General features: G+C 51.7%; 4 protein-coding genes across 4 annotated transcripts in view; 2 read left to right on the plus strand and 2 right to left on the minus strand.

The window, feature by feature from the left end:
- The window catches only part of LTBP2 (latent transforming growth factor beta binding protein 2), a 70,644-nt gene extending 59,847 nt beyond the window's left edge, over positions 1 to 10,797 (plus strand). Inside the window, exons 22-35 of the mRNA XM_050336335.1 lie at positions 27 to 149; positions 463 to 588; positions 686 to 808; positions 1,037 to 1,168; positions 2,325 to 2,450; positions 3,197 to 3,340; positions 3,615 to 3,806; positions 3,929 to 4,009; positions 4,627 to 4,755; positions 5,004 to 5,144; positions 5,388 to 5,555; positions 6,077 to 6,352; positions 6,581 to 6,730; positions 9,910 to 10,797. Of these exons, the coding sequence (XP_050192292.1) occupies positions 27 to 149; positions 463 to 588; positions 686 to 808; positions 1,037 to 1,168; positions 2,325 to 2,450; positions 3,197 to 3,340; positions 3,615 to 3,806; positions 3,929 to 4,009; positions 4,627 to 4,755; positions 5,004 to 5,144; positions 5,388 to 5,555; positions 6,077 to 6,352; positions 6,581 to 6,730; positions 9,910 to 10,076 (2,078 nt within the window). The 3' untranslated portion in view covers positions 10,077 to 10,797. The remainder of the gene's footprint in view (positions 1 to 26; positions 150 to 462; positions 589 to 685; positions 809 to 1,036; positions 1,169 to 2,324; positions 2,451 to 3,196; positions 3,341 to 3,614; positions 3,807 to 3,928; positions 4,010 to 4,626; positions 4,756 to 5,003; positions 5,145 to 5,387; positions 5,556 to 6,076; positions 6,353 to 6,580; positions 6,731 to 9,909) is intronic.
- LIN52 (lin-52 DREAM MuvB core complex component) overlaps positions 1 to 26,503 on the minus strand; it is a 249,553-nt gene that overhangs the window by 18,303 nt on the left and 204,747 nt on the right. The gene's annotated exons all lie outside the window — the stretch shown is intronic.
- NPC2 (NPC intracellular cholesterol transporter 2) lies at positions 11,427 to 13,557 on the minus strand. The gene is made up of 4 exons (XM_050336327.1): positions 13,405 to 13,557; positions 13,196 to 13,303; positions 12,825 to 12,997; positions 11,427 to 12,210 (listed from the first exon to the last, which is right to left on the minus strand). Exons 1-4 carry the CDS (start codon positions 13,487 to 13,489, stop codon positions 12,124 to 12,126), a joined length of 453 nt encoding a protein of 150 aa, XP_050192284.1. The 5' UTR covers positions 13,490 to 13,557; the 3' UTR covers positions 11,427 to 12,123.
- On the plus strand, positions 17,683 to 19,117 carry ISCA2 (iron-sulfur cluster assembly 2). Its single transcript, XM_050336325.1, has 4 exons — positions 17,683 to 17,790; positions 17,943 to 18,108; positions 18,246 to 18,361; positions 18,552 to 19,117. Exons 1-4 carry the CDS (start codon positions 17,705 to 17,707, stop codon positions 18,724 to 18,726), a joined length of 543 nt encoding a protein of 180 aa, XP_050192282.1. The 5' UTR covers positions 17,683 to 17,704; the 3' UTR covers positions 18,727 to 19,117.

A 26,503-nucleotide genomic window follows, 5' to 3' on the forward strand; every position in this document is an offset into this window, starting at 1 on the left:
CTGTGCTGTGCCCTTCTGCTTGGCAGATATGGATGAATGTGAGGACCCTGCTGTTCAGTGCCTGGGGGGAGAGTGCAGGAACACTCCGGGCTCCTACAAGTGCCACTGCCAGGCTGGCTTTGAGCTCATCAATGGCACTGTGTGTGAAGGTATGAACCCCATCCCTGCAGCCCTCTGGGTGCAGTACCTGCAGCCTCCCTGTGGATCCCCCTTCTTTCTCGGCAGGGGGGATGCCAGTGCTAGTGCACGTGATGCCACCGTGCATGGCACATCCATAAACTTGTAGTCAAATTCAGGATCATCCTGGACAGAGAAGATCTCTGTCTCCATGATGAAAAAACCAGGGGCCAGGAGCCCTTTAAAGGCTGCCTGTAGGAGCCTGGGAAGAGGAAATCCATGTGGCTTTGGTGAAGGATGTCCCCCAGGGCTGGGTGCATGGCCCTGACTCTGTTCCCTCTGCAGATGTGAACGAGTGCCTGAACAGCGAGATCTGCAGCCCCAATGGTGAGTGTCTCAACAGTCATGGATCCTACTTCTGCATTTGTGCTCCTGGTTTCTCAAATGTGGCTGGCGGAGTCAGCTGCCAAGGTGAGCTGGAGGGTGGCAGGGACATACCTTAGGTCCTGCCCTCTGCTTCCTCCCCTGTTGTGAGATCCAGGTTGATATTTTTGTCCTAATTTCACAGATGTGGATGAATGTGCAGACAAGTCCCGGTGCTCACAAGGCCAGTGTCTGAACACAGAAGGCTCCTACAGGTGTCTGTGTGAAAATGGATTCAAACACTCCCAGGAGACTGATGACTGCGTGGGTGAGAGCTCATCACTGGGGAGATTAGCCCCTTGGAATTTGAGGGGATGGATTCAGCCAGTGCAGGGGAGAGGGCAGTTCTGCTCTCAGCACCCAAAGTTGCTGGTGACTTGTAGGGAGGACTAGTAATGACTCAGGGCTTCTGCCAACTGAAATTAACCCAGATGCTTCAGTGAGCAAGCAGGCTCCCCATCTGACCATCCTCATCCCCTTGCTCTCCTCCCTGCAGACGTGGATGAGTGTAAAGAATATGGAGATGCCATCTGCGGCACATGGCGGTGCCAGAACAGCCTGGGCTCCTACCACTGTATCATGGGCTGCCAGCCTGGCTTCCACTGGACCCCCTTGGGTGACTGCATTGGTAAGTACAGCCTTGGGAGTCCCGTTCCGCCCCCTGGCAGGAACAGGGTGGCTGTGGGACATTTCTGACAGAGGCATGAGGGAGGAGGAGGAGGAGGAAATGTGTGGCTGGTGGAAGGCAGATAATGCTGAGAGCTTGTTTTCTTGGCTGCATTGCCTGCTTGCGTCTAGACTTCTCTCTTCCTGGCATCTGGAACAGACACCTCATTGTGCTGCTTTCCGCTCAGGGAGAGTCCTGGGCAGGTTATGACCATTCCAGGCTTGGGGCTGGACTGCAGCTCCCTGTAAGCTGTGCTTGCTGGGTTCAGTGCCAGTCACCTGCCTGGCAGGCTTGGGTGAGCAGAAAGGCAGCTGGTGCCACTGTGCACTAAGCTGGGAGTCTGGCTTTGGAGCCCAGGCTTCAGCATAGAGGAAAGAGCAAAGGGGTTTCTGCAGTTTTTCAGGCTCCCCCTACCTCAGGGAAGGTTGCAGTAAGAAGGAGCCAACCACTGGGCTCTGGGCTGCGCCAGGACTCAGACGTAGCATGTGGAGCTGCTCCTTGGCTTGGGAGCATGTAGCTGCTCTGGCTGCTCCAAGGAAACCTCTTCTGTGCAGCAGTTGAAAGGGAGCAGGATGCAGACAGCAGGGCTGTAAAACTGTCCTCTGTAGGCAGAGAACCCAGTTGTGATTGTCCCACCACACTCCCTGGCACTATAGCAGTTAAAGAAGGACCAGGTCAAGAAGAATGGGGCAGGAGAGTATCATCCTTCATCTGTCTGCACTTGCCTCACACCAGTTGCACACTTGTATCTCCTGCCAGTGTGAGCCTGAAGACTCTGTGTCCCTTTATACCTCTGCAGGAAACTGTGCTGCCTTCAGTCACCCCTGCCATCCAGCTCCCATTTTTCCCATCCATTTCCCATTTCCACCCTGCTTCTGTTGCTCTATTCACATGGCCTCTTTTTAGCTCTCTATGTTGCAGGAAGCTTCTCCTAACACACCCACTCAGAGCAACTCATAGCATAGGGAGTGAGTTGGGCAGCCAGACGCAGTCCCTCACATCATGGCAATGCCTGCCCCAGCCCCAGATCTTGGGGTCAGAGCAGAAGGGCCTGGGTAGGGATGTCTACTGGGAGAGGTGGGGTCTGGAGCAATTCCTGCTCTCCGCTCTGCTGCAGACATTGACGAGTGCGCCAACGAGACGCTGTGTGGGAGCCACGGCTTCTGTGAGAACTCAGATGGCTCCTTCCGCTGCCTCTGCGACCGTGGCTATGAGAGCTCACCCTCCGGGCACTACTGCATTGGTGAGTCTGCCGGGGTCACTCTGCCAGTCAGTAAGGCAGAGCCATCAGTAGGTGCCAGGCTGATGTCTCTGCTGTGTGATGGCTCCCAGACCTCAGATGGGGACTGCATCCACACATGGAGAATCGCAAACGTGGGCAGGGCAGCTTATGGAGTCAAACCCCCTCCCAGCAGATCTTTGTGATTGCCAAGGAGCAGGGCTCTGAAAAAGCGACTGGTCCCCAGTGAACGTGGAGACCTTTTCTGTCCAGGTGGAAGGGAGGTCCTTGGGGGATGGAGGCACTGAAGGTGTTAGAGAGGTACTTCGATGGGTGCCTGTAGAGAACAGGCAAGGTGTATTATAAGGAAAAACGTTTTCACCATGAAGACAGACAGGCAGTAGAACAGATGTCTATGATGGCTGTGTAGTTGCTATCCTTGAAGGTTTTAAAGACCCAACAAGACAAAGCTCTCAGTAGCCTGTTGGGATTCCTTAACTGGCCCTATTTTGAGCCGGAGGTTGGACTAAAGGCCTCCAGTGGTGCCTTCAAATTTAGATGATCCTGTGATCCAGCAACCCACTGCAGGCTGGATCCACTTGAATCCACTGAGAGCAGAGGATGAAGCTCTTGACAGGCTTGTGTTGAGCCACAATTTGAGCACAGCTCTGAGCTTATCCCTAGTAGCTTCCATCTCTCTACTGAAGGGTGATCTCATGCTGCAGACCAGGCAGGACTCCCACTGCCCACTGCTGCCCCTTGCTTTGCAGATGTAAATGAATGTGAACTGATGGTCGCTGTATGTGGAACTGCACTTTGTGAGAATGTGGAGGGATCCTTCTTGTGCCTCTGCCCCAGTGACCACGAGGAGTACAACACAGAGGCAGGGCAGTGCCAGCCCCGAACTGCCATGGGTGAGTAGGCAACTAGGACAGAAGGCTGGGTAGCAGCTAGAGCAGGACTGTGGTAGCCCTGGCTGTAGTGACATAGCGCTAATGGACTGACAGGGCTGTACAAGCCCCCATGGACATGGGCACGCTTTTGACCGGGGAGAGCTGAGGAGCCTGAAAGTGGGGACCTAGGAAGGCCACGCTGCCGGTGGTGGATGTACTCTGGGACCTTCTAGGCGTGGGATGCTGCGTTGGGGTGCCAAGGACCCCATCCCATCCTTGCTCTGCTGTCTTCTAGAGGGCTCCAACACACACGCAGCCCACCTCTCTGACAGCGCAGAGCGCAAGCAGTGTTACTACCACATCAGTGATGTTCGCCTGTGTGACAGCGTCCTGGCCAAGAACATCACCAAGGAGGAGTGCTGCTGTACTGTGGGGGCAGCCTGGGGTGACAACTGTGAGACTTACCCCTGCCCCATCCCAGGCACAGGTAGGACTGTGGCCCCACCACAGTAGGCAGGGCCAGTGCTCTGCCTGCCAGTCCCACCTTGGTTGCACTAATGAGCTGTTTCTTTTCTTTCCATCTCCCCTTGGCATCTGCCTCCTGGTCAGTGGAGTACCAAGAGATCTGCCCTCTTGGGAAGGGCTATATTCCCCAGGAAGATTTGCTCTCAGGAAAAATCTCTTTCACAGGTACTAGCATCATTTTCTTTCATTTCTTCCAGGGGGAAGAGGGAGGGCACTGTGCAAAAGCCCTGCATGGAGATGCACTGACAGAACTATCTCCCTGGGCCTGTAGTGGTGGATGCTAACATCCTGCTGCTGCTTTCCTCCATCCAGAGAAATCTCAGATTGCTGAGATGGAAATGCCCCTCTCTCCAGTCCTGCCTCACTGCTGGCAGTGATTCTTTCTTGGTGCAAATCTCCCATGCCCATTATGAACCAGGGATGGGGACCATTAAGACACAACCGTTCCAGTTACTGAGCAGATCTCCTAGTGGCAGCTGGCTCAGTCTTTGACACTTCACCTCCAGGGGTGTTGTGTTCTTGACTTTCCAGAAATGCACATGAATTTCCTTTTGTGAAAGTATCCTGTTCCACATCATTCCTCCTCCTGCTCTGCCTGTGGGTGCTTCCCCTTTGCTCCCAAGCGTGGGGCCAGTGGGAGAGTGGGGGGTTTATTCAGCGACCTGTCAGTGATCCAGGCCAAGGTGCCTTGCTGGCTTTCTGCAGGTACAGCTCCCAACCCACTTTGCTTCCATGGCTGTGCTCCCTTAGACACTCTTTCCTTCCCTCCATTCCTGTCTCAGACATGGACGAGTGTGAGATATTTGGCTCCGAGTTCTGCCGCAATGGACAGTGTTTGAACACAGTGCCAGGCTACAAGTGCTTCTGCCGTACAGGCTACTACTATGACTCCAGCAGGCTTGAGTGTGTTGGTAAGATGGCCCTCAAAGAGCAGTGAGCAGCACACTGTGCATGGAGGGACAGCCATGCTGCTGCACCCAGACTTGTCCCTGCTGCCCATGGTACAGGGACAGGTCTAGGTAACAGGCTTCCTGGGACCCTCCTGGGGAACAAGACTGGAGGTGGCAGGAGCCCCTGAGGTCTCTGTTTGGGCAGGGAAAGGGTCACGTTGCTCATGTTTGCCAGGCTGAAACATTGCTCTGTCCTTGTGTGTGGGCAGACCAGGATGAATGTCAGAATGAAGTGTACTGCATCAACGGTGAGTGTCTGAACACGGAAGGCTCCTACCACTGCTTCTGCAGCCTTCCTCTTGTGCTGGATGCCACTGGCAACCGGTGTGTGAATTTCTCCAGCAGGGCAGGTGAGCCTAATTCCCCACTGCAGCATACCTTTGCTCCACACATCCCGCCCCATGGGTGGGTCCACCAAGAAAGACCAGTGGGTGGGGACTTGGTATCTGGCTGGGATGTGCCAGCACCAGCACAGCGTGCAGCTAGGGCAGGGAGGGGGCAAGAGCTGGGGCACATGGTCATCCCTCAGGACAAAATGGGCAGGCACTCTTCTGGATGATTTTGATGGCATCCTTTGCATGTGTCACTCACAGATGCCTTGGAGGAGTATGAAATCCACCTGGATGTCTGCTGGCAGACTGTTGCTGACTACATCTGCCAAGACCTGCTGCATGGCGAGCAGACCACGTACACTGAGTGCTGCTGCCGGCTCGGTGAAGCCTGGGGCCAAAACTGTGCACTTTGTCCACACAGGTCCTCTGGTGAGCAGGGTGGCATGGGCAAGCACCACCTAGCAGAGGTGGAAATGGGCTGGGCTGTCACTGGTCATATTGTGCATGTCCGCTGCATAAGGCTCTTTTCTGCATTTCTAAAACCAGCCCAAGGAATAGAGAAACCCCACATGCTTCTCCAGGGCTGAGCTGCACCAGTGAGTAGGATGTACTTGAAACTGTTTTGCAAAGAGTCCAAGGTATTGGACAGGAGAGCTGCTCTGTGCATCCCACTGCTCCTGCATAGGTTAGGAGAGGTGAGGTAGTGGCAGCCTGAGATGGGAGCATAGTGGAAATTGAGTTTCTTGGTGCTCAAGCTGCTGGCCCTGACAGGAGCTGGTCTTCTTGAAGATGGGGTCCCATCAACAAACTACAGAACTGCAGTTTTGGAGGGCACTGAATGCAGGCTTGGCTCAGCTGACCCAGTATGGATGCACACTCTCTGGCCATAGCAGACCTACCTCTCTTGAGTCAGGCTGCACTGACCATTCCTTTTCTCTCACCCCTTGCAGCTGATTTTGCTTTCCTGTGTAATGGGGCCAGTGAAGACAGTGAGAGAGGGGCTGAGCTGCGAGAAAGACCTAGGTACGAGTATGGACCAGGCTTGGAAGACCCCCACTATGGCTTTCCCAGCCCTGATATGGGCCCCTACTACAACTACCTGGAGTCAGAGTATGGAAACCCTGATGCTGGTTTCCCTCGGAGGGAACCCAACAGTGAGTTTCATGGCAGCCCTCTCCACCATGGCCCAATGCGGTCCCCACCTCGCTACCTGCCCAGCCAAACTGGTGAGTACTGGGAGATACAGACAAGTGCCTTCCCACCCAGCCTGTGTCCATGGGACTGCCTTGCAGCTCCCACCCTGGCCAGGCTGCTCCAGACTTGGAGCAAGCTCTGTTCCTGGCTGTTCTGAGTCAGTCCTGGCACCCTCAGCACTGTCTTGCTGCATGCCGGATGTCCCCTCTGTGGCTGGGTGGAGGGTCACCCTGCCCTGACACCACCTTGGCCCTCTCCAGGCCTCTACGAGGGCTTCGAGGGGCTACAGGCGGAGGAGTGCGGGATCCTCAATGGCTGCGAGAACGGGCGCTGCGTGCGCGTCCGGGAAGGATACACCTGCGACTGCTTCGACGGCTTCCAGCTGGACATGACCCGCATGGCCTGCGTGGGTGAGTGCGACCGGGCCCCGCGTCCCCTGGCCGCGGCTGCTCCCTGGCGGTGCCAGCCGGCACAGCTGCCGGAGTAGTCCCGCTCTCCTGGCGATTTCTTCCCATGCAGCCCGGGGGGACTCTCCTGGAGGTTCTTCTGGCCACTCTCTGCTGGCAGCTAGATCAGGGCACCTCTGGGCATCACCGGGAGCAGCTTATGGCTCCATCTTCTCATAACATTCTTGTACATTACCAGCCATTGTTACTGCGATTAATGTCCCCTGCATTCACCACTGCCCTGATGAAATTCCTCACTTTCCACCCTGCAGTATGAGACACAGTCTCTAAAACTTCTCTCTGCATTTCCTCTACATCCTTATGCCATGTCTCCATCCTTTTCACAGTGCAGTTCCCTAAGGCAGCTGAGACCTCAGATCCTCAGTAGAGGAGATGAAGACCCTCTTTTACCTTAGGCATGGTACTTACTCCAACTCCCAACATCCCTACTGCACAAAACAATAGTGCAGCTTCTTCATATAGAACTCGTCATCTCTGGCACTCCTAGCTCAGCTGGGCAGAATGGCTGCATGAGCTGTTACTCCCTCTTCTGTGTTTGGCACTGTTTCCTTTTCCTTGGCCACAGCTCTTTCTATTTGCCTTCCGTGAATTTTGTTTGGTTGAATTTGGATCGCTTCTCTCCTTGATCAGATTGAATCATCCTGCAAAGTGCATGCAACCTGGCGTCACACACGTACATTTTATAAGCATGGGGATTCTTCCTTTGTCTACCTTAATGACAACATTTGGATGGAGTAGGAGTCAGGACAGACTCCTGCAGGCTGTGCTTTAAAGGGCTTTTAATGTAACAGCCAGGTATTTTTAATTGTTTTTGGAGTGCAGCTGTGCAGCCCATTGTGCAATTGCCACAGTTTAATCTAGATGATATTTTCTCAGTCTGTTTGAGTGTGTCATGTGAGAGTGTGTTGAAATCTTCACCATGGCCAAGGCACATCATATCCACCACTTCTTCCTTATCTGACAGGCCAGTTATCAGGTCAGACAAGGGAACCAGATTGGCTTAACATAATCAGGCCTTAACTGATCTGCACCAGCTATTTAATGACCCTGTTATCCTTTGGAGGGTTATAACTAGTCACTAAAAAACCTGAACTGCTTAGGGGAGAGGGGTGAGCAGATGGTAATTCTGGATACTCCCTTCTCTGTTTTTAAAGATAGTTGCCAGATTTATTCTTCCTTGCCTCTCAAGTCCTCCTTTATGCTCCTGTCAACTTTGCAAGGATTGCAGGAGCATTAAGCATATGGACTTGTGTTGCAGAAAGCCTTTACCGATATGGATATAACTGTTTTATCTATCTGAGTGTCAAACCTCTCCATCACAGTGTGGCCTTTCTCTCCCTGTGCTCCTGCAGCCTTGTTTAAACACTTCAAATGTGGTCTGTGCCCTGTCTGGTCACCATGAGTGTTTTTATGATGGCTGGAACAAAGCCTGTGTTAGCTGCTCCAGCCAGCTTGGCTGGCTTTTGTTTCCTCTGTCGATAAGGACTAGACCGACATTCACCATTGTTTCCTGCTAACGTATTTATGGAGCCTTTTCTTATTGCTTTTCATGTCCTAGACTAACTAGCCCTCATTTTACTCTGAAGACTGGGATTTTTTCCCTTCAATTCTTCGACTCAGTTCTTAGTCATCCCTGTGTTTTTACCTCACTGCCTGTGGCTGCTGCAGTGCTTCCCCTCTTGTTTCCCTATGGGGGCAGCTTACTCTGGCCCCACAAGGTGGGCTGCATGCCCCCACCCCTGCCTGAATGGGCAAACTCCAGGATTTGGTGCACTCTGCTAGCACTACTCTGTTGCTTCTGGCTTTTGGATGTCTCTGAGCTAAAGTGTCCTTGTTTTACTTCTCCTCTCAATTTGGTGGCCAGACCAGCCTGCTCGCTCTTCCCACTTTTACTTCCCCTTGCTTCCCAGGCTGCAGAGCATATCTCTGATGTGCTGCCTAACATCTCCTTGGGCTACCAAGCAAGCCCATCTTGTTCATGGCAATGCTCTGGTCCTGAGGATTAGTGCAAGTCCACAGTGCCTTTTTAACCATTGCTTTGGCTGCATATGAAGACTGCCTTGTTCCTCAACCTCTCTCTTGTCATGTTTCCCCTCTTCTTCCTCCCATGACTGCTGTTCTTCCTCTCACCTCCCTGAAAGTTTTGCTTCTAGCATGCTCCCTGGGGTTGCACTTCTCTTTCTTTGCCAGATGGCCCACTCCACCTGTGCTAGGGATAACCCAAGGTCCCTGGGGTGGCAGAGCTCTTCAGTCCTCCTGGGGTCCATTGGTTACTGCTGGGGCCTTCTCTCTCCCTTGCTTGGCCAGCTGAACCCATCAACTGCTCCCCACTCCCTGCTGATCTATGTGGGGGTGAGACTGGACTTTGTGGTCAGAGGGGTTGGACCTGCCTTGGTAGGTGAGGATTTGGGCTCTGGAGGTCCTGTGAGTGCAAACAAGGGCTCTGGGATATACAGGGGTGCTCTGTCCAGCTGGTGGCCCCATCACAAGTTGTTGTATCTCAGGCAGGGTGTCCAGGTAAGTGCATTTAGCAGAGCAGACCTGTCACAGTGGAGCAGCTGCTGCAAGGCTCACACACACACCATAGCCTGGTGGCAAGCTGGCCGAGTGAGCCCTTTGGCACAGTTTGCTGGTGAATAAAACAAGCCACTGTTTGTGCAGCACGAAGTCCCTCTGTGTTCTGGTCCTGGAGATGATAATCGGTTTCTCAGGGCCACCATCATCTGCCCGCTCAACCTTGTTGGATCAGGAAAGGGCATTTTCCAAGGCTTTCTCCAAGATCATAGGCTATCACAACTTATCAGCAGGAAGCTGATTACCTGGGGGTGTCACCAGCTGCAGAGCATGGCAGGGCTCTTATCTGGTGTGCATGGGGCACGGTTCACTCCTGTGCTGGAGGATGCCAAATGCTGGGGATGTCACCCTTGGAGACTGAAGGTGCTCTGTGGATATGCTGAGGGTGTGGGAAGCTGGCGGGGTCACAGGAGACATCCTGGAGGTACTGGGGGGGACAGGGGAATGGGAAACCTGTGTGGGAGGGCTGGGGAGTATGGCAGCAGCACAAGGAGATGTGGCTGTGGGCTGGGACTGCTCACTGTGCCACCAGCTGCTTCTCCTTGCAGACATCAACGAGTGCGAGGAAGTGGGCAGCCCTGAGCCCCTGTGCCGAGGTGGCACCTGCAAGAACACAGAGGGCTCCTACCGCTGCCAGTGCTTGCCAGGCTATGTGGCCCTGGCCCGGTCACACCACTGCGTGCCCCAGACAGCCCAGAACCCAGCATCCGCGTAGCTCTAGGCGAATGGGGGTGAGGGTGTTCCCCTTCTGCGTGTGGATCTGGGACCTGGGAGCACAGAGAAAGGCCTCCGGGGCTGCGGGTGCTTCGAGGCTCTTCATTCCTTCCCCTCCAAAGTGCACAACCTCCCCACCACCTCTCTCATCTTGTCAGGGCTGAGCTCCCAGCCTCTGCTCCCCTCTTTGTCCTGCCAGCCCCTGCAATTCCTGCAGCAGAGCCCACCCCAGCCCCCAGCACCCGTCACATTGCCCTGTGCTGTAGAGGCTCACAGGATGCCTTCCTGTGCCACACAGCCTCAGCCTCTCCCCCCAACCCTGCCAAAAAAGGGGGTTCATCTCCCTGCCACTGCTGCACTGACCTAGTGACAAGCCTCACCCTGGGTGCTGGCCCCACTCCTTGTGAAGCACCCAGCCCCCAGGCCAGAGCTTCAAGGGGAGGGGAGGGCGGGGGGCACCCCTGCTTTCTAGAGCTGCTGCCTAACCTTGGGGCATGGGGGAGAGGCCTGAAGGGCCTCAGGGCCAGCTCCCCACGCAACCCTTAGCCCCACACTTTGCCTTTGTGCCCCATGCTGGCTGGGCAGGGGGAAGGGGAGCAGGTCCAGCTTCCTTTCTGTAAAGTTGTCGGTGATTCTTTTTTTTTAACCAAGTCTGCTGGAAACTTCTCTCATATTGTTAAATAAAACATTTATTTTGGGCCCCTGTGGCTCAAGACACTGAGGCTTGTCAGAACCGTGCTTGTCTTGCCACTGCCAAGGGCAGGGCCATCCCACTCTTGTAAGCCAGTTCTTAGCCCTCTCAGCTGGCACATAGCCTCCTCCTGCTCCTGAGCCAGAGCAGAGACGTTTGTCAGACCAAATCCCCAGCCAAACCCCAGTCCCAGGGGCCAACTCCAGACCCTGCAGACAGCACATCAGTTGTGACTGCTCGTACCCTGCCTTGTTCTCACACAAGGCGGCTGCAGTTTCAGCATGAGAATGTGTAGTTACTGCCGCTGGCAATAGCCCTCAGGCAGGTCTGGGATTTGTTTTTCCAGCCTCAGAGCTCACCAGAAAGAACTTTACCTATGCTGCAGCAAGCAAGGCTATGTTCTACACTGCCACCTCTTCAGGGAACCTTTGCACAATTTCAAGCCTGCATAGGACCAACAAGGCAGAAGCACAGCCAGACACAGCCAGCTGGACACTAGCAGCAGGGATGCTTGGCTGCTTGCAGGTCACCCACACTCATATCACCTCTATCCATGCCTTCAGCTAAGAAATAAAACCAGGTGAACCCCAACTAGAAGATGCCCAGCCAGACTGCTTTTCCTCCTGCTCATCTCCACTCATAGAACACAGCACAAGCAGATTCTGTCTAGCCTTTATTAAAAGGAAAGTTATAAAAAGAGATTCAGGAGCTCACAGCAGCTCCGAGTTAGTAGTAGTGCAAACCATTCGTTAGAGAAAGAATCATCCCTGCAGAGACATTGAACACCATTTGGCTTTGCATCCACAAACACAAAGTTTTCCCAGCTGCAGTCCTGCTGGCTTGAGCAGGGGCCCAGGAGAGAAGAGACAGCCAGCTCACAGAAAGACTCCTTCCCTTTGCTTCAGCTGCATGGATAGCAAACACAGGTCCCAGGGGCATCACAACAGAGCAGGAGAAACATAGGAGAGTGGATGCAACCGGCATTCTAAAAGAGGCACTGAAGGGTTACCAGATAGCAGCTCAGACACTAGCCAGGAATTCTTTGTGAGGACAGACAGCTCTATGTCAAACAAATAAAAGTACCTCCACAGAGCAGCTGGAGGATGATGCTCAGTTACTCCTCCTCCTTTAGCAGACACTGCTGCCCCTTGAGCTGCTGTGAGAATACCCCAGGGGTGTCACCTAAACGTGGTAAGAGTGCTCTGCCCATGGCTGACCTTGCAAGAAATGCAATGCTGGCTGCTCAGAGGCTGCAGAGCTCTGAAGTAAGCAGTAAGAAATGCTTATTATATAAAATAATTTGGCCTGTGTTGTTTGTGTTTTTCCCCTCCCCAAGCCCTACTAATGGCAGGGCTTCTCAGCTGGTGATCTGCACTGGTATCTTCCAGCAGAACAACATCTGGTCTTGGTCATCCACCAGCTCCCACTTCACAATCAGTTTAATCTGAAAGAGAGAAGAGCAGAGGAAAATGAGGGCGTTCAGAAAACCTTACGGCAAGAGCATAGGGAAAAGAGTTATCCCTTGTGTGGAACATGGAGGCTCTGGGAGCTTTGCACAGAGGACAGAGCTGGGGCATTGCCCTTGCTTGCAGTAGGTGGGCCACGCCCATGCACTGATTCCTGGAGTACCATACATGCATGAAGGGCTCAGCTTCATGTCACAGAAGACCTCTACACACCGCACTCAGATCCCCACTACCTGAGAAAGCAAACAGTGGAAACACCCTGCAGCACCCCAGCTGAACTACACTCCAGAGCTGAGCACCCCCAGTCTGGGAGCATTCAGCTGCATGCAGCAGACTGATGGGAAGCACAGTACAGAAGGATACTGGAGCAGCTGAAGCCACTTCTCAGCAGCTGGAGCCAGGCTGCTTCCTCTGCTGGATCTGTCCCAAAGTGGGACCTTGAAACTAGAGCCATGCTAACAGCAGAAATAACACTACATTGTCTAAGGAGTCTTCTCCCCCTCACCAGAACAGAACAAGGTGTCTTCCCTTAAAGGCAGGTGCCCCAGTAAAGGTGATAGCTGAGGAGCTGACCATCTGGCAGCATACTTACACTGGGGTACTCGCTCTTCACAGGGAGCTTATTCAGGTAGCTGTAGGAATGGCCCTTCTGAATGGGGCACTGGATCCCGGACTTGCATCCATCGGGCTCAGGAATAGGAAAGGGTATGTCCACGTGCAGCATCTCACCATACACCCTTGCTTTGCTGCCCTGGCTCTCGATCTCTGCAAAACACAAAGAATATGTCCATACCTCACACCCTCCTCTCCACATACCCCAGAGGCTGGAAGAACACAACTAAGCGACACTCTTCCTCCCACCCAGACCACTCTCCAGCCACCCTTCCCCAGTCCCCTCCAAGCAGGGGAACACGGAGGGGATCACTTCCCTCTCCCCACCCCTGCCGGGGACGCGATCCTTACTGCTGGCGAAGGTGACGTTGATGCTGTAGGATGTCCCCTTATGGAGCAGGCAAGGCTGAGTGGGGCAAGGGCTCACGTTCACCTCCTGGATGCTGCCGTCTACGGAACCTGCACGGAAAAATCGGGATTACCGGGCCGTCTCCGCCTGCTACTACGCCCCGCCGCCGCCTCCCGCTGCGCCGAGGCCGAGCGGGGCCGGAGGCACTCACCGCAGTCGATGAAGCGGAGGGGCTCGGCCAGGGCAGTGGCGGCGGCGCCCAGCGCCAGGAGCAGGGCGAGCGGGGACGGCACCATGGCGAGGGCGGCGGCAACAACTGCGGGCCCGGCACGGCGGCGGCTCCGCGCAGTCACATGAGCGCGGCGGCCCCGCCCGCCGGTCAGCGGGGCCGGCTCCGCCCGCCGGGCCGGGCCGGGCCCACCACGCGATCCCGGGGGTGCCCTGGGGCTGGGCCGGCCGCCCCCGGCGCCGGGGTGAGGGCAAGGTCGCACCGGGGAAAAGGGGGGCGGGAACAGCGCCGCGACGGGACAGCGGGAGGGAGGGGGTAGTGGGGGTGTGGTGTGCTGGAACAACAGCCCTTGGACAGACTGACACCCTCCAACAGCGCTACTACTGGACATCCCCACTCCTGGGCTATCCTGGTGGAGTCAATGCCCAGGGCAGCAGCCGGAGGATAGGCACACGTACAGGCAGTGCGATGGGCCGGGAAGCTCTTTTGCTGAAAGGGGAGAAACATCCCACGAAGGTGCTGTAGTAGACCAGCCCGTAGGCTTGTCCATCGTTTACTTCGTATCTCGTGTTCTGCATGTTGAAAGTTGTCCGTGTAACCTGAGTGCCAAAAGTTACATCTCCCGAGTACCTGGCGTGGCTGCCGCCTTTCACAGAGCACACACACTGCGAGTCTTGTTTCTCAAACTCGTGAAATGCCATAGACTCCCTGCTTTGGGCTGTAGATGCCAGGACAAACCAGAGGATGAGGAAGATGCTTCAGAAAGCATTTTCACCAATTTCACGTGGTAGCAAGTTTTAGCCTTTCTGGGGTCATGTCAGGAACACAGCAGAGAGAAAGGCACATGAGTGCTGATTTGGTAGGAACGTGGCAGAGCTGACACAGCGTCCCCACTTCAGACCTCTGTCCCAATGAGCTGTCTGCCTGCTCAGCTGCAGCTGCACAACCAAGTGACTCAGAGGTGACTCCCCACGCTTTGCTCAGGCTCTCTGCAAAGGGTGTCACATCAGAAACCCAAGAGGTGTTAGCAGGATCAGGCAGGACCTGCTCTCATGCTTATCTGCTGAGCAGTTTAGCTCTTCAAAAGAAGAGGGATCTCTTCCTTCAGAAAGGAACATGGGGCTTTTTAATGTTTGGGGGTTTTTTTAAGATTTTGAACAAGCATTCGGTTAGCAGAGGAAAGCAGACCAGCGTGCTTACACCAACCCTATCAAAAAAACTCAAAAGACCCTGCTGAGACTAAGCTCACCTCATAAATAACCCATCCTTGCACATCAGAAATCATTCCCTTTGAAAGGCTTTCCTTCTCCCCATCCTTCCAGTCTTACAAATGGTAAACAAAGCCAGCTTATCTGACTGCTGGGAACAGAACCGCAGTCAGGTCAAACCAACACCATAAAGTGCCGTTACACATTCATGGGATAAGCAGGAGTCGGAATTTGCTTGGGTGTGAATTCCACAGTGCATTAAATCAGGATGCCTTCCTGTGAAACAACTCACCAGATATCTTTGCTTCACAGATGCTTTTGCACAGTGGCAGTGACACATACAAACTGGACCTAATAAGTGTAAGTTTTTAAAACTACAGCCAAGGCCTTTATACAAGAAAGACGCAGAAACCTTCTGCCCAAGGTTTTTAGCTGTTATCACACATTACTATTGTGTCAGTTATGCAATAACAGCACTTTAAGCTTAGATTCCCCAGGGCAGCATAAGCACTTTAGGCCAAACAGACCTTGCTTTTAGGTACATGACCGTTTTGACATCTGATAAAAGGCATGGGCCTCCAGGTCCCCTTGAAACCCAACACTGTACCAAAATACTTGAGAAAGATTCAATTCAACTTTAGGCTGGTCTCATTATTTTGCAGATGGGGTTCCTTCCAGATTACCAACATCACAGGGAGCTTATGCTAAGGTGGCTAAGAAAACTAACAGACTAATTCTTTCCAACAAGACTGATACTTGAGTTCTTCATTTCTGTAATCCAACCAACTGTATTACATGGGGAAAAGCCTAAGGTTCCACTTCAGAAGCTAGCTACACCTGATTAATCCAAACCCCTCTGACAGCATTGTGCTTGCAGGGACTACAGTGGCAGTGAATACAGAAATCAGGTTTTCAAGAAAATCCACATACAGAGACTAATCAATTTTTGCTGTTCTTTCAGCCAGAACAGTCTCCTTTTGCTACAGATTGTCAGAATCACATTGAAATGCATCACATCCACTCTCAACACCACACCAGAGGTTTTATTATCACCAGTTTCTGAAGCACTGAAACAAGCTCAGTTTCTCACCAAAATAGATACAAGATGATTTAAGTATCAGAGGAGAAAAGGGCAAAATATCTAGAGAATTCAGCTCACAGACAAATCTCCTCAATACAGTGTGCTTAATGATAGCTAAAGGAACTCCCTAAACCCACACACCACAGACCAGAATAAGAAGATGGAAGCAAAACACAACCAAACTTAAAACTTAAAACCAGATTATGTCCAGCTATCAGGAACAAGATGACCAACAAAAGCATAGCCCAGGAAAGAAGAAAAACTGAACTGTAACTCTGTGAAAAAAAAACCAACCCATAGCTGTACCACATAGCTGACAGAAGGAAAAAATGGCCCGTGATAAGAAAGAGGTACAAAGGAGTAGATGTTCTTAGTTACACCCACCTCTCCTAGCTGCTCAAAAAAATTTGCCCCCAGCACCTGAGTCACTCCTCAGCATAGTAGATCATTAATTATATTAAGTAAACTCTGAGTGAGGCTAGCTGGCCTTTCTCTCGTTCCTTCAGTCTGCAGTAGCCATCTCAGCAACATCCCAAAATGCCTTGAAGGTACTTGCCACACTTCTGCCTCTTAACACTGGTAAAAATGAAGGCAGCTAGAACGTTAGTGTGTCTGGTTTTTGGGGCTACATCCATTCCAAAAGGTGTTCACAGTGAATAGAGCCACACCCTGGGGAAGTGCAGTGGGATCAGTCTAATACACCATGCAGGAGCAAGAAGGGAAACCAGTGCATTATGGAAAGCAGGCATGATCCCTTGCCTTTTCTCCCAGGAGGTTTTGATTCTCTCCTCCAAAGCTGTCTGCTTTTGGGACACCATATTGATAATAACCAAGAAACACCCCAATATGTTTTTTTTAAAACACTCAGTGGTCCAATATACCTGATGAGGATTCATCAACCATTGCAGGTACCTGCCCCGCTGGGAGTCTACCTCTGATACTTTCCTGGCTTTATCCTAATATCATTAGAGCTAACACAAGACCAAGCAAAATTAAACAGCTCAAACCAGTCTTTAATTTACATGCTCAGGGTGGAACAAATAAGCAAAGGCACGTGGTTACGAAAGCATTGCCTTTCTTGGAGCAGGACGGTGAGAAAGCAAACTGTCACAGGGTCCTAAAGTCCCCTGATGGCAAATCACCTCCTCTTGCTGGGATGACTGGTTTTCCTCCACGAGTCTTCCACAGAGTCACCGTGTGACTCTCCACAGGCCTGGCTGGGGCTGAGGAACAGGATTCCTCCCCCAGAAGCACAGGAGGAAGCAATAAAGACTCTTAACCGCAGGTGCATCTGTATCACTGTCACATGGCAGACATCAGGAGGAGGTTAAACCACCGTGGGAGGGAAACCTGTCCCGGGTGGCCGTAGGGGAGGCCACGGGGCAGGCTCGGGGTGGGGGTCTCCTTCCCCTCTTCCTGCGGTGGGAGGAAAGGGACGGTGTGGGTCTGAGGCTGAGCACACGTCTGCAGCAGCGGGGCAAAGAGCCTGCCCGAAGGAAGAATGGCCTCCACAGGGATTTCTAAGCTGAGCTCCTATCTGATAAAGGAGAGCAAACCGGTCTTGATCAAGGAAAAACCCTAAAAGCCCTGAGCCCTGGCCCCGTGTTTGCTCTTCTGCTTGCCTAACTCCCCTGCGGCGGCACCTTGATCACCCTCTGGGTTCTGCTCAGGATAAACGACCTCACAGCTAATCCCGGCGCAAGCACGCGCTGACGGGCAGCACTGCGCTGTTTATTGCTCCCCGCTGTTTTATTGCTGTTTGCTCCCCTCCGCGAGCATTGCTGCGAGCACCTCCAAGAACGAAAGGCGGCTTCGTGCCTTTGAGCGAAGCCGTAGCGGATTTGCGGGCCCAGCGGCCGAGCTGTGCCGCCGCCGCAGCAGCGCCGCCACCGCGCTCCCCCAGCGCCCGGTGTCCTCACGGTGTCCGCCCGGTGTGGGCGCGGCCGTGGCCGCTCCCCGCCCGCCGCGGCGGCACTTCCGCCTCTGCGGCGCCATGGCGGGGGGGCGGGGCTGGGCCGCGATGGCGGCGCCGGGGGCGCTGCGGCGGTGGTGGGCGCTGGTGTTGGGCGGCCGGACGAGGTACAGCTCCCTTGGGTACCCGAGCCCTTGGGTCCTCCCCCGGGGACCCCGAATGTCCCCGCTGCGCGGGAGGGGGCGGCATCGGCGGGGGCCGGGCGGCTTGGCGGGGACCCCGCTGAGGCTCCCCCTCTCCTCCCTTCTCCCCGAGGCAGCTGGGGCCCCGCTCCGCTGTGCCGAGGACGAGCGCTGCCGAGACCCTCGCCTGTGCCTGCCCGGGCTGTCCGCCCGTTGCGGTGGGAGTCGTCCTTCTCCCAGCCGGGCCCCACGGAGAGCGAGCCCAGCGAAGGACAGGTCTTCCTCAGCGAGAGCTGCGTGAAGGTGGGGACCCCAGGAGGGCTCGAGTGCCCCTGGGAGGGATTTCCGAAGTGCTCGGCCTGCCGTGGGCGCACAGGGGAGGCGTTTGAGTGTTCATCAGTTTGTTCAGCAGGCCTTTTAGTCCTTTTACTTGTTTGCAGAGGCTGCTGGAGATTGCAGAAGGCTCGGAGTTTCTCAGGCTGCAGGTGGAAGGAGGTGGCTGCTCTGGCTTCCAGTACAAGTTTTCCTTGGACACAGTTATCAATCCTGATGACAGGCAAGGACAAAGGGGTGTAGTGGTGGTCAGATATTACTGTTCTTTGCAAAAATGGCAGTGGAGGTATGTGTGACATTATAGTATCTTGCATTGAAGGGCAGAAGCCTATGAGATACGGAGAGAGTTCAGGCTGTGCTTCTCAGGAAGGTTTTTGGCACAGTTAATGATTAAATATGCTGCTTTTTTGTAGGGTGTTTGAACAAGGTGGTGCCCGTGTGGTTGTGGATGTGGACAGCCTGGCCTTTGTGAAAGGTTCCATGGTGGACTTCAGCCAGGAGCTGATCCGAAGCTCCTTCCAGGTGGTGAGCAACCCCCAGGCAGAGAAAGGTTGCTCGTGTGGGACTTCTTTCTCTGTCAAATTCTGACTGGACTTCCCATGGATGGACACTGTTTTCAGACACTTCCTGGCAGTCTTCAGTGGGTTTTTTCTTTTCCCAGCTGCTCCCTCTCATCTCCCTTACTCTGTGACACTGCTGTTACACATTACTGCAGCTGTGTGTGTGCTTGCACTGAGCCTGTCTCCAAGACTTGTTGGCCTTCCCTTCAGAAACATGGAGTAACCATGAGCACACACACAGGAGCATCTTCAGCACCTTGTGAACCAGTGCCAGGTGGTGCTGACTTGCCTGCCCTGTCCTGAATGTGGAACTACTTAACTGTTTCTCTCTGCAAGAGAGGGCTATATATACATATATACATGTGTATGTGCAGATGTGTTTATTGAAAATCCTTAGTAAAAAAAGTCTCTGAGACTGACTGGTGTTGCTCGTGCATTTACAGGTGGGTAGAACCTGAGTTCTCTTCAGGCTGCTGTTGCTTATCTCTTGTCCACCTGAATGGGACTTGGAGTCTTTCTCACGTATACCTCCCAGAATTGCTGGCTCTCCACTCACAGTGGGCTTTTCCAAATACTTTGCTGTTTTCTTGTTGAGCAGACTTCTCTTGGTCCCAAGAGCCTCCGGTGGTTTTGCTGTGAGTTCGTGGGATGAAGATTTTTACTTATTCAGAGTAAGTGAAACTGAAAAATTGAGGTAGAAAGAATTAATAACTTTTTTTTAATTACAAAAAAAAAGAAAAAAAAACACCAAAAAAACCACCAGCAACCAAAAAACCCCAAATACTTTTATATATACAAAAGTAAAACACATATCTCTATATGGCCCGGTGCTATTTCAGGCTGTTCCTAAACCCGACTTTGTTCCTAAACCCGACTTTGTTCCTAAACCTTGACTTAGGTCATACAGACTCTCAGGTTTCACAGTGTGTTTGCTGCCTTCTCTTGCCAGCAGGAAGGGAAGTTTAGGTGACAGAGTTGGATCTGGAGTACTGCTTAGGGGTCCTCAAGTCCTCTTGACCTAAAGTTGTCTGGGAAGTTTTTCCGTAGCTTGTTTTACCCTTCAGTCACAGTCTAACATGCCTGGTTTGATGAAAAACTGGAATAGCTCCTTTCTTTTCTAAACCTCTCAGGTAATGAGGAATCTAGAAGTTTCCAGAATAACATCCTTTTGATTTTCTATAGTTTTTTATCTGCCACTAGATGTCTTTTAAGTCAAAGTGATTCACCTGCTTCTGGATGAAAGGAGAGGTGGGGAAGCTATTTTTGTTCCCTCTCTTGTGTTTTATATGATCATAACCAAATTATCTAAGACTCGAGTCTTTCACGTGAATGTGGGAGCACTACATGACTTTGGTCTCAAGGGAACTGCTTATGGCAAACCATGAGGTTTTTAAGTCTCCATGCCACAGGCATTTTTGTTGTTAAGCTTTCCAAATGCCTTTCTAAACTAATCAGCAGTGCTTTTGTAGAGCACTGTTTTGCCTATTTATTTCTACTGCTCAGAGCTGCTAGCCAGCTAGTTTCAGTTTCATCCGTAGATGTTACAGGAGGTCATATGTGATCAGCTCTGACTTTGTCACATGGACAGGATGGGGACCAGCAGCTCTTTCAGTTTAGCCCTTTTGATTTCCTGCAGTCAACATCTGCCTGGTTACCTTGCTATTGGAGAGAGCTGAATGTAGCACTGTCACATTTTCTGAAAGAGAGTAAAAGGATGTGGTTAAAAGACTTGCCGAAACCCCTGCAGGGTGTTTGACACTGCCCTTGTGCTCCCAGGTCTTGAAGGTGATGTTAATCAAAACTGCATTTGAAAAGTATAAGACTTTAAAGCTTGTGTAGGTAGCACACATTAGATAAACTCAATTTCTTTCAGCTAGGAAAAAGTTGGCCAGAGGAATTGCTTTCTGAACCAGGAAGATCCATTCTTGATCCATTTCACACAGACCTCGGTCAAGTCTCTTTTGGGACCTCTTATGGGAAATAAAAATGCAGCAATAGTGCTGGGGAGGTAGCAAACCAGCAGCTACCAGGGCTTTTTTTCCCCTAGACTAAAGCCAGTCTTTGGCCTCTGTAAGTCTGCAGGCTTCATCTTGGATTGCTGTTCTTCCTAAATGTAAATGTGCTGTGTTTGTTCAACCTAGCCAGGTGCCACCTGCCTTCATTTACTCTACACTGATGCAGTAAACGGAGCAAGTGCTGTCCATGGGGAGTGTGACCACTTTCAGAGAACCTGCCTCTCCCTCACAAGCACTGTGCAGAGGATGAGGCTTTGGTCCCCACCAGTGTCACTTGCAGTGTTGCTGTAAAGCCTCACACATGTGGCTCGTGTTGCCTGCAGCTCTGGCAGTACTGCTCTGACTGCACTAGGTGGACCCCTTACTCCTTGGGAGTTGCTGCACTGGACATTCACAGGCATTTTGACCTCTTTCGAGGGTTCAGGTTGGATCTGCTCCATGCAGGACCTAAGCAGAAGCAAAAGTTTCTTTACAGCTCTCTTTTGGAGGCAGGCTGGAGCCAAGTTCATCTGGTATTGCAGCAGCCTTGTCACTACATCAGAGAAATTGCTAGAAGCTAGAGAGGTTCTAGCTGTACATTACATTGCTCTTGGCCTCCTAGTCCTGCTTCCTGGGAGTAGCTGTAATCTGTTGGCCAAAGCTACTAGTTTTCCAGTTCACAGTAGGGAATGGGTGCAGAGGGCTGGCTGTCACCCTGAGACTTGGTCTGACTTTACAAAATCTGTCAGTACACCAGAAATCAAAAACTTCTGTCAATGCTAGGAAGTCAGCAAAAGGGGTCTTGTTGCCAGGGAGGGGTGAAGGTGATCTTGGTGAATTTTGGCTGTGGAGACAAAAAAGGCTAGATCCTGGTTCCTACAAAAAGCCCTAACCTGTCAAGATTTGTACACTGAATAGCTGTAGGTGCCAAAGATGACACTACACTGTATGCTATGGGGCAAGCGGTGCCAAGAGAAGGACACACAGGATTAGGCAGGGAATTTGGTTCTGCCTGGACCATGAGGGCCTGCCAAGGCGTGCCTGTGAGGGAATAGGTGGGAGCCCTTTTACTGAACCACTGAGAAAAAGCTGGAGGAGCTGGAGGTGCCGCCTTCGCTTCATGGCAAATGAGAAGCTGCAGTGGAAAATCTTTCTCTGCTCCCACATAAAGAAGGAGGATTCTCTCGGTTCACCCACCTGACAAGGAATGAATGATCAAGAAAGATATTTATGGAAGCCTATGCTGAGATGAAACTTCAAGGGAAAAGGGCACAATCATCAGTGTCACTGACAGGAAGGTAGAAGAAGATGGAATAGAAATTCTCCCTTTGGTGAGAGCTTGTGGGAGCTCTGCAGGGACTTGTCAGGAGATGACCAGCACATTCTGTGAGCCTGTGAGAACTGGCTCAGTTCTTCAAATCAGGTATCTAACATTACCTGTTAACTGTGGGTCCCTCTTCAAGGCTTCAAGACAGGCAATGGCTAATAGCAGATTTTTGTCATGTACTTTTTTTGTGTGGTTTAGAGATGTGTATCAGAGTGCTGTGCTTGTGTTGGAGGGCTCCTGTGTGGTATCATTTTCTACAAATAGCGTTTTGAGGTGAGTGGCTACAACAAGACCAATGACCAACCTAGAGCAGATGTTAGGGAAAGAACCTCCTCATCCACAAATTTTTATCTGCAAAATTTCACTAAACTCAGACCTTTCCCTTGTGAAATTGTATATCTGTACAGAGCAGAGTGGTTGGGTGAGTCAGGAAGATAACTAGGGTTGAGGAGCCAGTACCCCCTGGATGACACCCACTGGAGCTTCTGCTTCTCCCACGCAGTACTGTAATTTCCTGCCACCTTAATGGCTTGCATGAATCCAGCACGCAGGGTAGGAGTCAGTGAACGGTGGAGGAGGCAATAACAGGAAGGTGGAAGTGCATGACAGAAGGCTTCTGCTGTCTGTCCCATGCTGTGAAGGCACACACTTTGTATCGAGACTGTTTTCAGCCTTACAAACACTTCAAACATCTGTTGGCAGCTGAAAGTAAAAAACCAGAGTGGTATAAACCCCACTGTTCACACTGTAAGCTGGGACTGGTCAGTGGAGTTTATTGAATTGCAGAACTGAATATCCTGAGTTGGAAGGGACCCACAAGTATTATTGAGTTCAAAAATTATGCCATGTGCCTGAGAGCATTGTCCAAATGCTTCCTGAACTCTGTCTCATCTGGTGCTGTGACCTCTTCTCTGGGGAGCCTGTTCCAGAGTTCAACTGCCCTCTGGGTGAGGAACCTTATCCTAATATCTGACCTAAACCTCCACTGACACAGCTTCATGCCATTCCCTCCAGTCCTATCACTGGAGAGTCACTACAGAGAAGAGATCAGTGCTTGCCCCTCTGCTTCCCCTTGTGAGGAAGTTGTAGACTGTAATGAGGTCTCCCTCAGTCTCCTCCAGGCTGAACAAGCCAAATGACCTCAGCTGCTCCTCATACGGCTTCCCCTCTAGGTCCTTCAACTGTCTTTGTAGCCTCCTTTGGACAGCTTTATATCCTTCTTATATTATGGCACCCCAAACTGCACACAGTACTCAAGGTGAGGCCACACCAGTGCAGATCAGAGCGGGACAATCCCCTCGAATGGCTGGCGATGCTTTGCCTGATGCCCCCCAGGACACAGTTGGCCCTCCTGGCTACCAGGGCACTGCTGACTCATGTTCAATTTGCTGTCAATGAGGACCCCAACAGGGCTACTCTTGGGAGTTCAGAGAAAAATTTAGAGCAAGTGTACTGTTTTTCCCAATGAGCTGCTACAACACATGCTTAAGGACCGAATCAAGCATTGTCTCCACTAGCAAACACCACCATCAGGTTCATTAGCAGAGGGTGTGATAGGAAGTGCACCATTTAGGTGCTTAATTTTCATTGCCTGTTTTCATGCAGACCAACCAAAGCTCTCACCAAGTGTTTACCACGCTTCTCTGGAATGGGCCATAGCTGCCAGAGAAACTGGCAGCAGAGAAAGAGATAACCTTGTGTAATGGTTTGTTTGATAAAACTGTCATCCAGCCTGGATAAAGAACCACAGTTTAAGGACACCAAGCATTGGCAAGAATAAACTGCAGGCACCTGTATTGTATCAAACTCTTCCCCTTGAGAAGTGTTTTATTGCCTTTTTTTTTCCTAAGAGTATGAATACTTGAACCAAATGCCATTAGGGGCTAGGTAGAGGATTAATGGTACAGTTTGGATCCTGCTGGGTTCTGAGGAATATGTTTGCTCTGCATGGTTTCCAGGATTAGGCTGCAACTGGCTTTGATCTGTGCAGATACCTGCCCAGGAAACAGCTCAGTAGATCATGAACTTGGGGTTGGTTTAGTATCCAGCTGTGGACAGAAACTGTCATGAGTCAGCTGAAGCTGTTCATGACAGTGAGATGAGCCATTATTCCAAGGCTGTGATTCTTGAACCTGTGGGGAGCAGTTTGTGTGCAATTCTTCCTGCCTCTGGCCTTCCCAGAATTTGAATGGCTCTTAATATTTCCTGCTTGAGCAATAAGAGTTTATGGTCCTAGTCTTTGTCGTGATTAGAACCCAAGTTTGTGCCCCTGTTTTAATCAGTGCTCATTTACCTTTGGCATCCTTCAGAGGAACAGAATGGTATGTCTTTCAGTTGCCATGGAAACAGTGAGACTAAATGCACATTTCCATGGCAACCTGCCATTATCTTCAGCTCTATCTGTGGGTCTCATTTTCTGACCATGGGGGTGGGGTGGTGAAAATGCAACTTTATCTCTTAAAAAAGTACAATTAAAAAAAAAAGAGAGGAAAAGAAAGGTGCTACCACCACCATCATCACCACCCCCTTTCTGCTCTAGCTCAGGCTTGGGGCCAAGAAAGGCCTGTGACTACTGCCACCATCCCATGCAATGAGGCTCCAAGGTATTGTCTTCAGCTCCTTCTCTCCTTCACCCTTCTAAAAATAGACATTCAGAACAATTGGATGATAATGTTGCAGCACTCCTCTGAACTCTTTGTTTCCTGAACTAATGCTCCTAGCAAAGGGCCTTGAAGTTAATTGAACTTTCCAATGGGTTCCAAAGGTCAAAGTGTCCCAGCTCCTTTTGGTCCAAAGGGCCAAGGGTTAATTACGGGGTCTAAGACTCCAAAGAGAAGAAGCCTTTGTCTGCTGTGACTGAAGGCACCAGGGCACATCATGTTAACCTCAGGAGTGGGGGACCTTTTTGCAAGTGGGGCAGCATGGACTGTTCCAGGAGGCTCTGTACCCATCAGAGAGTTAAAGATCAAAGACAATGCTTATCTGTTTTGTGAGCAACTCAGGGTATACAGGGATACAGAGAAACCAGGTGTATGATGGGTGTAGCAGTCCAAAAGCCAGACGTGCTTTTGGCTACTGCTAAAATGTCTTCCTTCCCCAACCACCGAGTCAGAAAAAGGACAGAATCTGCTGTACTTTGAACAATTGCACACAGCTGTTCCTTAAGCCCATGTTCATTATTCTTGTTCTAACTGGCTTGACCTTTAGCTAATTGCTCTTATTCACAGTCTAATCTTGGTTACTGAGGGAAAAAGCTTATGTTTTGCACAGTTCTAGCCTGATTCAAAACAGTTATCCAGGGACAGGATGGGGTAAGTTCTCGTTCCACATCTGCCCCATTAGCCTTTCCCGGATGCTGAAGCAGAGGATGATAAAGCTTTCTCCATTCAGAAGTTAACATGGAGGTAGGTGTGGTCTTCAGAATAGGTCAGCCACAAAAGTCAGGTGCTGTTCCAGCACAACTCTTTTCCAAGCTGTAGTCTACCACAGCACTGATCATACATGGCAAAGAGTTGTCACAGTCAGCCTTAGGTTCATGTTGTTTCATCGAGGGGAGAACAAAGGCCAGGGAGTCCTGTGCATTGCTGAACTTGCAGGATTTCACCCTGGAAGAATTACTGCCTGGACACACTGTTAGGGTTTGGTTGAGAGCTACTGCTTGAAAGACACGGAAAATGTTTTCTGAGATGTGGGGACCTCCCTCCTGAGCTGGAGTGCTGAGCACTGGGACACACTCTGCATGATTTGCAAGGATACAAGTTTGCTGGAGGATGTGCTGCTGGTGCTGGACCAGGCTGGCCCCATGACGTGCCGTGGCAGAAGGTACAGAGGAAGGTTTGCTATACGTGCTCTGAGTGTGAAGCAGTGGCTGCCCTCCAGCTGCTGTGGGGAGCTGACCTGCTGCACAGCAGCCTGAGAGAAGGGACAGCCTGGGCTCTTCCTGCTGAGGGCTGCTGTGGCCTGGTAGGTTTGTGCTGTGGACTGGAACCTACAGGAGGTTTGCCTGCTGGCTCACTTGTAGCCCTGCTGCCACGCCTCAGAGAGAGCCACATAGCCAGGGTGGCTTTAGGTTCTTTCCCTCATGTCCATAGCAGCTGAGCAGGCACTGACTGAGGGAATGGCAGGTCCCTCTGCTCAGCTTCTACTTGGCACACAGGGGCAATTCTCCTTGCCAGCGTCCTGCACTGTGTCCAGATGAGGGTGGCTGTGCTCTGGCCAGCATGTCCAGCAGGCTGTGTGGCAGGCTTCCCTTCATGTCCCTGCCTGCCCACGCATACCTGTCACAAACTTCAGACCTGGAAGATTTGTATTAAATATAGAAACTTTACAGGGAAGAGCTAATAGCATCTGGAAAAGAAAATTCAGTACCTACCTTTGGTGACAAAAGCAGAAGTAATAGGGCAATGCTATTGTTAGCAGAACTTTATCTACCAGTGCTTGCAAAAGCTTAGTGGGAAGCAGGGAAGCAGCAGGACTGTGTGGCA

The sequence above is a fragment of the Myiozetetes cayanensis genome, unplaced genomic scaffold (genome assembly GCF_022539395.1).
Source record: "Myiozetetes cayanensis isolate MyiCay16 unplaced genomic scaffold, myiCay2020 scf6-25, whole genome shotgun sequence".
Classification (NCBI taxonomy): Eukaryota; Metazoa; Chordata; class Aves; order Passeriformes; family Tyrannidae; genus Myiozetetes; species Myiozetetes cayanensis.

What these genes read in the sequence shown, in the direction of transcription:
- NPC2 (XM_050336327.1), bottom strand. Translation starts at nt 13,489, where the DNA reads ATGGTGCCGTCCCCGCTCGCCCTGCTCCTGGCGCTGGGCGCCGCCGCC. An exon ending in CCTCCGCTTCATCGACTGCG is followed by an intron (nt 13,304 to 13,404) that starts GTGAGTGCCTCC and finishes TTTTCCGTGCAG; the next exon opens with GTTCCGTAGACGGCAGCATC. An exon ending in CAACGTCACCTTCGCCAGCA is followed by an intron (nt 12,998 to 13,195) that starts GTAAGGATCGCG and finishes TGTGTTTTGCAG; the next exon opens with AGATCGAGAGCCAGGGCAGC.
- ISCA2 (XM_050336325.1), top strand. Translation starts at nt 17,705, where the DNA reads ATGGCGGGGGGGCGGGGCTGGGCCGCGATGGCGGCGCCGGGGGCGCTG. An exon ending in TCAGCGAGAGCTGCGTGAAG is followed by an intron (nt 18,109 to 18,245) that starts GTGGGGACCCCA and finishes ACTTGTTTGCAG; the next exon opens with AGGCTGCTGGAGATTGCAGA. An exon ending in GTTATCAATCCTGATGACAG is followed by an intron (nt 18,362 to 18,551) that starts GCAAGGACAAAG and finishes GCTTTTTTGTAG; the next exon opens with GGTGTTTGAACAAGGTGGTG.